Source organism: Onthophagus taurus, chromosome 1, assembly GCF_036711975.1.
Source record: "Onthophagus taurus isolate NC chromosome 1, IU_Otau_3.0, whole genome shotgun sequence".
NCBI classification, from domain to species: Eukaryota; Metazoa; Arthropoda; class Insecta; order Coleoptera; family Scarabaeidae; genus Onthophagus; species Onthophagus taurus.
The window spans coordinates 32,894,170-32,908,654 of NC_091966.1; the positions used below are offsets into that span (position 1 = coordinate 32,894,170).

Here is a 14,485-nt window from a genome sequence, read left to right on the forward strand (position 1 = left end):
CGTATCAGGTGATCCACGATAGAACAATGTTGTTTCAGCAGTGATAAGCTAATTGTCCACAAGGAGACATCTAAAGAGAGATCTCATGAGATTTTTGTTTCATCGGCAATTTATCTTAGATATGTTTTCACAGAACATAAATTTTTCTGTGAAACACCCAAGTTCAGAAAAATTTCCCTCATGATATAAGGTGTCTCTGAATACGCTGTTTCCACAGTTGTCAATGTTTTGTAACTAGAAAGAAACAACAATTTGTGTTGTGGAGTGATTTTATAGAAACATGTCAACAAAAAAGGCTAAAAGAGGAATGCAGCTTGTTACTATTACCTAGTTACATCAGAAATGAAAAAGTTTCACAGATACTGGGTGAGAAATTGGATTAAAAGGACGGAAAACAGGAATATAATGGACACATTATTAGAAGAACTAGAACAAGAAGATAAGGAATGTTATAAGAACTTTCTTCGAATGTCCGCCACTTAATTTCGTTATTTGCTGGATAAAATAAAGTTTACAACAAAACACACATATGCGAGATGTAATTCCAGAAGCTGAACGGCTAGCTATTTCTTGTTTGGCTACCGGTAGGTACATTCAAATTCTTTAGTATCCAGTTTGGAGGAACCATTTTTTTAGGAAACAGCTATCATTCCCTAATGTATTTGTTTCGCATAATACTGTCTTATTTGTTCTGCAATTTACAGTGTTCTAAGAGAAGAATATTTACAAGTAAGTATACGAAACATCTTTATATTAAACTATTATTTTACATTTTGAAGTAAGTAGGCCCAAATGTTTCTTAACATAGTGCAAGAGCTCCTTCAGAACTGCCCTCATCTAGAACTTCTGGGTCATTATTAATTACCGGGATCTGCAAGGTGGACTCATGCATGGTTTGCTCTTTGCTTATGGGTTGCTGTAGTAATGGAATTGTATTCTCCTGTAATTTGAGCTCATAGTTGTCGTTCATTTTTAAGATAACCCGCTGTATTTCCCTCTTCGCCCAGGATAGCAACTCTGAAGCTCATATTGCGCAGTTCGTCAGCCACATAATCTCCAAATATTTCAAAAGTGTCTGCTGACTTTGACACAACCCTAAGACATTGGTCAAGTGCAGCTTGTTTCTCTTGCTCTTTCGTCTTATTTAATGTTAGTTTTACCGATGAAGTTCTGGATGAACTTGGTGTGACATCACATGACGTAAGCGGTGTGTTAGAACGTGATGTGCTTGAAGTGTTGTCCACATTAATAGCTTGTTGAAATTCGCAAAAGTCATGTTTACATGTGTTTTTCGAGATAATGCTAATTAATTTTCGTTATTTCTTTATTATCTTTCCAATTCATCCTAATTTTTAAGTAATTATCGTTGCAATTCCTACTTTTTTTTTTTCAAATTAGTGTAAAAATGTATTGGGTGATTAAAGCAAATTAATTTTTATGGACTTATCCCAAGGTTGATATCACCGAAGATTTCAAAAAATGTTCACCCATCCAGCAGTGCTTGGAACCGTCCTAGTACTTTAGAGCATACAAATATGATACCAATATGTTGTTAATAAGAAAAACCCATACTTTACAAAGAGAGGCTTCCTCTTTGTTTGGAGATGTAAATCCAGCAGCTGAATGGCTAGCTGTTACCCTTTGCTGTAGTAATGGAATTGTATTTTCCTGTAATTTGAGCTCATAGTTGTTCATTTTTATGATAACTCGCTGTATTTCCCTCTTCACCCAGGATAGCAACTCTGGAGCTCAGCCACATAATCTCCAAATATTTCAAAACTATCTGCTTGACATAACTCTAAGAAATTTGCAAAAGTCATGTTTACATGTGTTTTTCGAGATAATGCTAGTTTCGTTATTTCACCATTATCTTTCCAATTCATCCTAATTTTTAAGTAATTATCTTTACAATTCCTACTTTTTCAAATTAGTAGAAAAATGTATTGGGTAATTAAAGGAAATTAATTTTTATGGACGTATCCTTAAAGATTTGTATCTGCGTAAGATTTTTCATCGTTTGATTACTTTTTAAACATATGAAATATGTATTGATCACAAAATTGTACCTCTCGATATAAAGCAAAATATGAAGGTGAATTTGAAATTGTTATTACATTCTACATGAAATAGCAATTATTTACCATTTTATTATTATTAAATAATATGAATACAAATTTCAATAAATTAATTTATTGAAGTTATAATGTAGTTTAGTTACATATGATAAATTTATGCAGCGGTGACGCTAGGATGCAATTACTGCACTGCTCGCGTTTTCCACTACGACAACACTGACCTCGCGACCCGTTTCTCTTGACACAATGTTCGCTAAAGCCGGCCCCTTTCTGTAGTAGTCCGCGAGCCACTCGAGATATTCATTTTGCAACTCCGACCCCGGCAAATTGCCTAACGATCGGGGTGAGGCTTAACTTTGCTTAACTTTGTTGTACTTTGACTCTGGAAAATCTCTACCAATCACTTTTTTTTGTACCCAAATCAAATATATGTATATCCATAAGACGTTTATGTAAGAAAAATGCTCAAAATACTTTTTCGTTTGAATTGTGATATAAACATGGTGGAAAATCGGAGTTAAATATTGCAGAAAACGAACTCAACGGAAGGTAAAATGTCGTTTCGAGCGAAACCTTCGATTCCGATTGCTTTGGTAAACACGAATCCGATTAGGATACCGGTAACTGGCTCTCTAGTGCTTATGCAACTGCGCCCCATTCAAACGTTCCGTGAATGGTGACATCGTAATCGATCGTCGAAGCAACGATTCAACACAAAATAAGCCCATTTCTATTCGTTTTCGTTAATCAAAATTGAAAATTTTATTAATACAAAAAGACTTACCTTCATGTGTGGGAAGCCAATGCCAACGAGGAAGTTTGCCATCCAATTAACCAGCACAGCAATGGACATAGCTGCAGGTCGGGGACCCTGCGAGAACAGTTCGGCAGTGATCATCCAGGGTATGGAACCGGGACCCACGGCGAAGAATACCACAAAACTCAACGTCGACACCACGGATAGGTACGACATCCAGTCTATCATCTCCTGTACGTAGCCAAAAAACTCCTATCACACAGTAGTAATACTGTTCTTTTCCGACGCGGGAGGAGTGACGTTTGCAAAAATTTTTACAAAAAAACATAATCATGCTACAACTAAAATTATAGCTCAAATTTAAAGTTACGACTTTTTAAAATTAAGATAAGAAGAAAATTTAATCATCATTCGGTTTATAATTATTTATTGATTTGTTTTCTTGTGTACCATGTAAATGAAATTTTAGAGGCGTGTTGTTATGACGTGTTATGTAATGAATTCGATTTTTGCGTGTAAACACTCGCTTCATACTTGAATAATAAAAAATCTCAAAAAAATAATTAATAAAAAAAATCAACTTTTCTTCTTACCTCAAATTATCATGCTTATATTTTTATATAATTTTTTTTATATAGTGCAAAAGGTGTTGAAATCTCATTCGTGTGGATACACAGCGTTTATACAAGACAACAAAACGTCGATGGTCGAGCATTAGACAAATTGCAGCGGTATTCGTCTCTCCTCCACTGTCAGAAAAGTCGCAAAAGGTGGCAAAGGGAATAAAAATAAAAAGGGGTTATAAAAAAGCATCGTTCGTAGCAACGTTAAAGAACGTGACGAACGCAAAACAATGCCGAATCCGAGGTAGCACCATCGGAATCGAGAATAGTACGTGATCTGGCGGTGATGTGTGCGATCGCAAATGGACGACTTTCGGGGAGCTTTACTGCTACGAAAGCTTTAGTGTCGTTTGTCGAGTTAGGGGGGTTGCTCACGTTGAAATGAGTTTCCAAGCTGAGTTTGCTGGCGAAAATAATCAAAATAACATGCAAGGCGGAGAGAATTGGGTGGGTACTAGACATTTTAATTGTGGGTTTAGATGACTGGTGTGAAGTTATCCATAAATCCCAGCAATAAACTTAAAACATTAATAATTCCGTAACCAATACGATTTGGGTAACCAAATTTCACACACAGGTCACTCTTACCCTCAAGAACAGCTAACCACCCCCATTTGGTAAAAAAAAAATTTTTCAACCCTCACCCCCGAAAAAGGGATGTTTTCGCCCTGATGGGCACCTTCGAATTAAACGAAATTCTACCACATAATAGAACACACTTCTAAGTATTTTTATCAATTTTCAAAACACCGTAAGCCCTAACGGTTTTCGAGAAAAAAAATCAGTATTATAAACCGCGGATGGGACTTTAGGGGTGAATTTGACCCCGTTGGGCACCTCCAAAATTGACGAAATTTTAGGATGATTTAGAGGATGCCTTTAGCGATTGAAATCAACCATCCAAACACCGTAATGTATTACGGTTTCCGAGAAAAAAAATCTGTTATTAGACACTATAGGTACACAGCGCGGCGCGGACTTTGGGGGTGAATTTGACCCCGTTGGGCACCTCCAAAATTGACGAAATTTTAGGATGATTTAGAGGATGCCTTTAGCGATTGAAATCAACCATCCAAACACCGTAATGTATTACGGTTTCGGAGAAAAAAAATCTGTTATTAGACACTATAGGTATACAGCGCGGCGCGGACTTTGGGGGTGAATTTGACCCCGTTGGGCACCTCCAAAATTGACGAAATTTTAGGATGATTTAGAGGATGCCTTTAGCGATTGAAATCAACCATCCAAACACCGTAATGTATTACGGTTTCGGAGAAAAAAAATCTGTTATTAGACACTATCGGTATACAGCGCGGCGCGGACTTTGGGGGTGAATTTGACCCCGTTGGGCACCTCCAAAATTGACGAAATTTTAGGATGATTTAGAGGATGCCTTTAGCGATAGAAATCAACCATCCAAACACCGTAATGTATTACGGTTTCCGAGATTGTCTGAAATTTTAGGATGATTTGGAGAGTGGATTTTTGATAGAAAAAAAAACTTTTGATAAAGAATGAAATTTATTATATTAATGGTCTGTTTTACTTATAATTAAATTGTGTAATGGATTGAGAATATTATTATAATTAGTTGCTACCGCGTTCCAAACCGCTTCCAATCCTTGTTCATTTAAGTGAATGCCATCCCTGTGTAGAAATTTGTATTAAACACATAAGAAAAGAAAAATTTTCACGTTGTGTTACCCTTCCATCATGTTTCTGTTAACAATTGCTTCAATGTCGATACAATTGATTTGCTTTTCAGCACAAAACCGTCGAATGTAATGATTGATTTCCTATAAAGGCATAGAGAGTATTTATTTATAGCATGACATAGAAATTATAATATCTTACGTTCACAGACTCGAAGTTTTTGCAGGGAGGAATTGTGCAAATTTGTATTCCTTTAGGATTTAAGGAAAGAAGGAAGCGGAAGAGGTGAGAATATTGGGACTTTAGTTGGGATGGTGATGTTTTGTGGAGTATATCGTTAGTTCCTATCATTATAACGATATGTCGTTCAACAATATCTCCACAAAACCAAGGGGAACATGTTTTTGGAATACACTTTGCGCGCCGCAAAAGTTTTAGTATTGTTTGACCGCCTACTGCTAAGTCGAGGAAATATTTTCCGTTGCTTGTCCGTTTTGATTGTCGTCCTAAAAATATATACCATTAGTAGGAATTAACTTCATATCTGTTAAAACAAATACTTACTTTGTATAGTACGTAGCATTCGGCAAAAATTACTATCGCCCAAAAACAGTAATTTCGTCGGCATCTTCGCTGGTCACTGGTTTTAACAAGAGATAAGCAGAACAACTGATCTCTGCAATAGCTGAGGAACCTTTATATATTATTAAGTTCTTACCTGTGTTACAGTAATATCGATGGCTATGATTGGTCAAAGCCGGTGTAAGTGTACTTACAATGCACTAACTCGTAAGCCACGTACCTGCTTAAGTGACCTTTTTACTGAAAAGAAGTTAAAAAGGAATTCCCTGTACATTTATTAACATCAAAAATAAGTTTCTGAATATCACTATTTCTTTATTAACTTCGCGCTTCTAAATGAAGACGTCGTTACCTCGCCAAATATTAATATATATATATTATATATTTAATTAAATATAACTATATTTGTAATTTATAATTTATATTATATATAAATATAATAACTTATTTATACACAATATATTATATACACAAAAATATTAACGAAAATATCGAAGCAGATTGATTCTAAAAAGAACCGATAAAATATCCATAAAGCGCGAACTACAGCAAAATATATCAACTAGTGATCTCCGTCCCCAATAGAATAGTTTAAGCACATTTATAAGTTTACTCCTCACCCTTCTGGCAAAATCTAAAAAAAAACAAAGGCGCTCTAAAACAACGCCGAATAAGTCGGCAACTATTTTCCCGGAATGCACTTATAATGCAAAAAATATGGACATATTTTTTCCTTAATACCTGCGCCTTTTGTAACTGCACGTGGCGGAGTTCTTACCCTTTGTCAGTAACGACTAAAAGCTCATAAAACTACAAAATGCCTTTCTTAACAAAATTTATTTTTTCCATGAAATATTAAGAGTTTCGCAGTTTTCATAATCTATTAAAATCGCTAAAGGCACCTGCTATCTGGTCTACATACGTGTACAATTTAATAACAAATTTTTTTCTCTGAAGCCGTTAAGGGTTACGGTGTCTTGACGGTCGATTTAAATCGCTAAAGGCATCCTCTAAATCATCCTAAAATTTCATCAATTTTGGAGGTGCCCAACGGGGTCAAATTCACCCCCAAAGTCCGCGCCGCGCTGTGTACCTATAGTGTCTAATAACAAATTTTTTTTCTCGGAAACCGTTATACCTTACGGTGTTTGGATGGTCGTTTTAAATCGCTAAAGGCATCCTCTAAATCATCCTAAAATTTCGTCAATTTTGGAGGTGCCCAACGGGGTCAAATTCACCCCCAAAGTCCGCGCCGCGCTGTATACCTATAGTGTCTAATAACAGATTTTTTTTCTCCGAAACCGTAATACATTACGGTGTTTGGATGGTTGATTTCAATCGCTAAAGGCATCCTCTAAATCATCCTAAAATTTCGTCAATTTTGGAGGTGCCCAACGGGGTCAAATTCACCCCCAAAGTCCGCGCCGCGCTGTATACCGATAGTGTCTAAAAACGGATTTTTTTTCTCGGAAACCGTAATACATTACGGTGTTTGGATGGTTGATTTCAATCGCTAAAGGCATCCTCTAAATCATCCTAAAATTTCGTCAATTTTGGAGGTGCCCAACGGGGTCAAATTCACCCCCAAAGTCCGCGCCGCGCTGTGTACCTATAGTGTCTAATAACAGATTTTTTTTCTCGGAAACCGTAATACATTACGGTGTTTGGATGGTTGATTTCAATCGCTAAAGGCATCCTCTAAATCATCCTAAAATTTCGTCAATTTTGGAGGTGCCCAACGGGGTCAAATTCACCCCCAAAGTCCGCGCCGCGCTGTGTACCTATAGTGTCTAATAACAGATTTTTTTTCTCGGAAACCGTAATACATTACGGTGTTTGGATGGTTGATTTCAATCGCTAAAGGCATCCTCTAAATCATCCTAAAATTTCGTCAATTTTGGAGGTGCCCAACGGGGTCAAATTCACCCCCAAAGTCCGCGCCGCGCTGTGTACCTATAGTGTCTAATAACAGATTTTTTTTCTCCGAAACCGTAATACATTACGGTGTTTGGATGGTTGATTTCAATCGCTAAAGGCATCCTCTAAATCATCCTAAAATTTCGTCAATTTTGGAGGTGCCCAACGGGGTCAAATTCACCCCTAAAGTCCCATCCGCGGTTTATAATACTGATTTTTTTTCTCGAAAACCGTTAGGGCTTACGGTGTTTTGAAAATTGATAAAAATACTTAGAAGTGTGTTCTATTATGTGGTAGAATTTCGTTTAATTCGAAGGTGCCCATCAGGGCGAAAACATCCCTTTTTCGGGGGTGAGGGTTGAAAAATTTTTTATGGGGGTGGTTAGCTGTTCTTGAGGGTAAGAGTGACCTGTGTGTGAAATTTGGTTACCCAAATCGTATTGGTTACGGAATTATTAATGTTTTAAGTTTATTGCTGGGATTTATGGATAACTTCACACCAGTGTTTAGATGTACTCCTATTTTTTATTTGTTTTGGTAAATTAGATTTTTTATTGTTTAAAATACATCCAAAACCACATTCAAAAGAAAAAAAAAAGACACTTCGTTTAAAAGCTTTTAGATGATTTATAATTAATTAATTCGTAAGCTTTTAAATGAATTACTGGCTATCCCATTTAATCTTTATTTTATTTTCTATTATCCTGCTGGTTTAGCATTTATTATAATATCGAATAAAATTATAATAAATACCCTGTCGTATTTGGAAATATCGATTTTATACCTGATAATTAATTAGCTTGTAATCACAGAAAATAATTAATTATTTTTTAAACCTAATTGAATCAAATTGAACCCGATAGATAATTTTATTAATTAACTTGAAACTGCCGCAACCCAATTGATTTTATCCCATATCATTGTTCATTCAGCATATTTACATAGCAAATCGAAAATTCGATTTATTATTAGCATATTTAATAGCCGGCTTATTTTAAAATCCTGAAGCCGATTTGAAACCTGTTTACCAACCTTTATCAGGAACGAAATTGTTATAAAAATGGAGAATATAAACATTCCCCCAAGGCCGTAGAGGAGCAGCGTTCTCCTCCCTGTCCTATCCATTAACGGAATGGACACCAGCGTCATCCCTACCATGATGGCACCGATGCCGATCGTCGCAAACTTGGCACTTTCGTCCGATAGGCCGGAACTGGTGAAGAGGCTCGTTGAATAATAAAATACCTAAATAAGTTAATAAAAAAGTCAATAATAACCCAAATAAATTTATTTATGTATATTTACCGCGTTGATACCGGAAAGTTGCTGTGATAATTGCATAACTATTCCGATGATGAGTGGGGCCCTGAGAGTTCTCGAGCAGATAAGTTGCATCATACTGATGGACGATTCCGATTGTTGCGCTCTTTCTTCCGCTCGCATCTCCTCAATATCTTCCTCAACTTGATTGCTAGCTCTCAGCCTCCTCAATGCTTTTCTCGCTTCTTCTTCCCATTGCTTCGTAATAAGTAAATACCGGGGACTTTCCGGACAAATGGGTAAAAGAACCAATTGTAGCATCGACGGGCATACAGCCAAACCAAGTAATAAAGGCCATCCATCGTTTGTACCCAATATTTGCTTGATGCCCAACACTTGGGAAAGAAGAAGACCAACCGTAACAGCCAATTGATTCACCGTCCCCAATCCGCCCCTGAGATTTAACGGAGCTATCTCCGATATGTACATCGGCACCAAAGAAGTGTTCAAACCTAAATCGATTTCTTTTTTTTGAAATTTGATTTCTTTAATAATTAATAACTCACCGCAATTGACACCAATTATAAATCTACCGACAAAGAGCATTTCATAGGCATTAGCCATTTTGGTGAACCACATCAAACAGGCTCCGCCGATTCCTAAAACGTTGTTTAGAAGAAGACCACCTTTTCTATAAATCAAAATAAATTTAGAGACGAAGCTTAATTCAAAGCATGTTATTTTAAACCTTCCAAATCTGTTGGCAACCATTCCCCCGCAGAAACCACCCACCATCCCCCCAATGGCGAAGATGGACACGGCTAGAGAATAGAGTCCTTCGACAGCATCGTCCGGAATGTCCTGTCCATACCTCGACCTATATACGTCCTTGATGAAGTACTCGATGTTCCCTTGAGGCGCGTTAATCACTCCGGTGTTGTAGCCGAATTGCAACATCCCCAATACCGCGGCCAGGATCGCGTACGTGAGAAAAAAGGTCAAACCCTGAAATAAATATTCCACATAGTAAAAAAAAATCGCCATTTTTTTGTTGGTCGATTGAAGAGTCGACTATAATTTTATGGCCCCACTTCATCGTTATGTTCTAGCGGCCCAAACTCAGCCCGAGTTCGGCTGAGGGACTTTCCTGAAAAGGCGTATCCAGCGGATTTAGCCGGACTGTGACTGCGCATTAAAGACACCGCTAATTACCGCAAATTGGGGCTCCTCGCTCAGCGAAATTCTCAGGGCCCTTTGAATTTAACGCGGATTTCAGCCGCTGGAATTGAAATTAACGTTAAACCGCTCCGTTTCACGGTATGTACTCTAAAACCACGTTTACACTCTACCTAGTTTACAGTTCAATGGTCGTATAAAGCCATTGAATAAAAAAAATATATTTAATTTGCCCAATTTTGTGTTCGTTTCTTTTTATTATTTTGACGAACCTGTTCAAGCAGACGCAACTTCCTTCTGTGCGTATGCTCTTCAAGACGATCGACGTACTCACGCAGTTCCTCGATTTCCTCCTTGACCTGCTGAACGGTGTCCAGCTCATGCTTTATAGCCACCATGTCTCTTTTCACTTCAGAAACTTCCGACTGACAGGACTCCACTGATTTGGTCAGCTCCTGCAGTTGGCTTCTGATTTCGCATAGGGCCACCGTAGTCTCCAGGTGCCGGTCGCCGCGTTGCAGCTCATCCAATTTGGCGCTCAAGTTCATACTCATCACGCTCACCTGCTTCTGCAGACTATTCCGGTCATAAAGAAGCAGCACAAGCAAACGAAAAAAAAAACATTTGTATTTCATAATTAGAGTACTAACAAATTCTCGAATGAGATATTAATGTAAAGATGAAATAAATACATGCATACACAATAAATAATCACAAAATTTAAGAATTACTGTTACTCGATTTCTTTAGTTACTTTTTAATAAGATAATTGAGTCACGTATAGAGGATTGGTTGAAAATCTCGATTAGAATTCGTGTAGTATCGCGTATAGATTGAAATTTCAAGCGCGAATGGTGCATTGCCGTGGTATTAATTGGAGTTTCGGGGTGGACGGTGTCGCCCTCCGCTTGACCGTATCGTACCATAGCATAATCTAATCTCACAACGTATTTATTAACGGAATTTATCGCAAATTGAATATGAAATCGCCGCCGGACACCGCCAATGGGTTGCAGCTCCGCATTATTCTGTAAATCCCATTATCACCGTAGAGGCGGCCCTGTGCGTCCAATGGCTAGTTTCGTTTTGATTGATCGACTTCGATTAATACCTAATCAAGATTACATCACAATTTCCTAACAGGTAAAAAATTTTTTATTATTCTACGCTGTAATAACAATGAAAAGACGTAACGTTTGTAATTTGATTTATTATCTTTTAAATCGTCGAATGGAAACTCAAACAAATATGTATTTTCGTAATTCATTTAAAATCCTAATTCAAAAACGTAACGTGAAATGTAAAAACAACGCCAATCAATCTGTGAAACTGCTCAATCGCAACGGCACCCCGCGTTTCCCTTTTTTGGTTTTATTGGAAATTGTGTGCTGATGAAATTTGTTTAATGCACCAGCCCGCGACTATAAATGCAATATTGAGCGGGTACAAAAAATTGCATATGTGAAGTCTGATTGACGAGGTGGATAAACAAAAATCAAACAAGTTTTGTTTTCATATTCATTTTTTTTATTACGATATTCTCTGTTGAAGCGGTACAAAATTTTATCAAGTCAATTAATGCCAAAAGGACACTGGGGGAAAATTCATTTTAAAAATCACCATAAATTTGAATTCATAATCCGGCATCGACCTCGTCCCATTCAATTAAACGTATAATAAACCGAGATAGAATTATGAATTGCAGTTTAACGCGCCCTGTTCGGTTAAGTTTAAACTCTCATTAAAACGGGGAAAATTGGCACACAACAGTGAGGGGTTGCACGTGTTACGGGGTGGACAGGGTAATCGTTAAATGAGTTATTAGCACGTAAGGTGTGCCTGTTTCCGGTTGATATCTTGACTGTCTTGATGGTAATTGCTCTTAAACTTCATTAATTATGCAAGTTTCATTAAAAAATTCGTGTCAGGAAACTTTTAAAATCCTATTTTTATCAATTTTTTTAAAGTCATTTATGCTAAATTTATAACAAAATATAAAGGGGAAAAAACAAAAACGGTGGAGGAGCCGAATAATTTAATTCGTCCTAAAACGAATCAGTTTTGTGATAATAGGTTTTAGTTAAAATTAAATAAATTAACATTTTTAAACGAAATATTTTTGAGCGTTTCCCAAACTGTGTTAAATATAATTTATATCCTGAAGTTTAATAGTCATTAAAATAAAAGTATTAAACAGTCAGCTAAGTTGCTATTCTAGTTATTATGGCTTAAAAGTTATTATTTATTTCTAATGTTAATTCAAAAATTTATAGAAACGATCTTGTCCCCATAATAAGTGTTTGAAAAAATGTATGTAATAAACAAATATTGAAAAGACAAACTTTTGTCAATGGCATTATTGGCAAAAAAACTGAAATTCACGGTTTTCCACCATATCAGTGTCGTGAGATATAAAATTGACTCTGAGGAATTAATATCAATTTAGCAGAAAGACAATCAAATTTCAATATGAACAAACAATGTTGAGTTTCATGCCATGCAACATGGAAGCAGTTCTATTATTTATTTTTGACAGCTTAAAAAAGTGACCGTCGGTGACGATATTGGCAAACAGATATGGTACCCATAGTTTAGAAACATTCCAGTCTCCTTTGAGCTGTTAATGGAAAGAATCCTAAAAGGGTTGTCGTGGAAAACCGTTCTGGCACACCAAACCTGGTAAGCATAGTCAGAGTATTTAGAAGTCCCGCTTATGCAACAATTTAGAATCCAATACGAAGTGTGTCATTTTCCGGAACAGAATCAAAACTAGTACTGTTCATTAAATTCGAAGGTTCCTAGACCTGCACACATATTATAGATCTTTTATCAATGGATTCGCCAACATGGGCAAGTCGTTGGTTAAACTAAAGACATGTGAGTTCACATAGCAGTAAGAAACAAACGATGGCCTATTGATTGGGATTGATCAATGACTTGGCAAATTTTTGGAATATTTCTATTCAAAATATTGTTATTTTGTTTTGGTAAATATAAAATGACGATATTAAATATATCAAGAGCAAGGAACATGACGTGGCTGATATGAGTTTGTCACCGTTTGGCATAATGTTTGCCAAAACCTTTGCAAAAATACGATGCGTTTTTAAGAGGTTATTTTAAGTGTTATCTTATAGGTAGAAGTATGTCTGTTATAAAGAAATCAAGATGAGACGTCCTGCAACATCTCCATAAAAGAACTTAGTGAATTTTGACGTGAAGGAAAATTTTCGAAAATGTAAATTTATCGAGTTTACCAAGCCAAAGTAAAACATCGCGAGAATCGTTGTGGAAGTTTCTCCAATACCAGAATATTTTTTAGATAAAAAAAGATAAAAGTGTCAAAATGGTTTAAATGTTGGGAATATACTCTCCCCATAAAGGGTAGAAGATCTGATAAGTTCTCTACTAGCACGAAATGGCTACTTTAAGGAAGCGTTGGTAGCAGTAAGAAAAAAAAACCACGATGATATGTAGATTTACAAATACTTATTTCCAATAGAACTCTTGACGTCCAGTTGCTATTGATAAAGACAAGAAAAAACGAACTATTAGGATGTGTGTCTAATAAAGGATACCATCGATCAATGTTCTAACTGTGATACTCTTATTTACGTAAATAAACGTTTGCCTATGTAGGTGTTGAAAATACTTTATTATTTTCGTGTTACTTTTTCTGCAATCGGCGACATCATGGAGATTAAAAATCTGATTGGTGACATGGGTAGATAGATTTAAAAAGAAGAAGATGGTGTTGGTATTCGGCCTAATCAAGGAAAGTACAAAACTAATCATTAGCTTCTCTTAGTCTGTTGACTATAAAAGCAGAAAGTACTCTCACTTTTAAGGGATCCAACGAAACCTGTTGATGAAAATTTTCCACTTGGTACAAAACATGTAGCCTTAGAGAGACACAACCTGAAGGATAATTATAGATCAGGTTTAAATGCTCAACCCCGTTAAAATGAATTAGCTGCATTTACATCAAGCTTATAATACAAAAATATCGCACTAACTCACCTCTTTAATTCGAAACGTTACAATTAGATACGACGAAATCTTCAGACGAAAAGTCATGCAACACACGTTGTAAAGAATTAAGCATCATTACAAAAAAGTTAAAGCTCCTATAGCCAGTAAACAAGCCAATTTCAAAGAATTTTGTGACAATCTGGACGACGATGTGTGGATCATTTAATGTGAGACAGATAGTAAAAGGTCGCGGTGGCATCTTTATTTGTGAAGAAACTTTTAGGCACCATAAACGAAACTTATATCGAAAGCATGAACAATTAAGCTCTTGCAGGTAATAATACAGGATAGCTACAGTTTTGACGTTCCACCTTGAATGCTATCTCTAGAATATAAAGTATGAAAGCTAAAACTTACACCTATCAAGAGTTATGGGTAATAGTACTCCTTGACATAAAAAATACTGTTCA

At 36.4% G+C, this 14,485-nt stretch overlaps 1 protein-coding gene and 1 long non-coding RNA gene across 9 annotated transcripts in view; both read right to left on the reverse strand.

Annotated features, from left to right (window-relative positions):
* Positions 1–14,485, reverse strand: part of LOC111428891 (Glucose transporter 1) — a 92,590-nt gene that overhangs the window by 50,835 nt on the left and 27,270 nt on the right. For 5 of the 7 annotated variants that reach the window (XM_071200017.1, XM_023064701.2, XM_023064617.2 and 2 more), the window contains 6 exons: positions 10,316–10,619; positions 9,616–9,872; positions 9,434–9,558; positions 8,913–9,379; positions 8,640–8,852; positions 2,860–3,084 (listed from right to left, as the gene is read on the reverse strand). In XM_071200017.1, coding sequence (XP_071056118.1) covers positions 2,860–3,084; positions 8,640–8,852; positions 8,913–9,379; positions 9,434–9,558; positions 9,616–9,872; positions 10,316–10,597 — 1,569 coding nt within the window. In that variant the 5' untranslated portion in view covers positions 10,598–10,619. The remainder of the gene's footprint in view (positions 1–2,859; positions 3,085–8,639; positions 8,853–8,912; positions 9,380–9,433; positions 9,559–9,615; positions 9,873–10,315; positions 10,620–14,485) is intronic. The other 2 variants (XM_071200009.1, XM_023064684.2) reach the window with 2 other exon arrangements.
* LOC139431830 (uncharacterized) lies at positions 4,958–6,754 on the reverse strand. 2 transcript variants are annotated; one of them, XR_011641864.1, is made up of 4 exons: positions 5,673–6,744; positions 5,310–5,614; positions 5,160–5,251; positions 4,958–5,102 (listed from the first exon to the last, which is right to left on the reverse strand). It is a non-coding gene; the product is annotated as an uncharacterized lncRNA (long non-coding RNA). The 2 variants fall into 2 exon arrangements; XR_011641861.1 differs by having other exon boundaries at positions 5,310–6,754.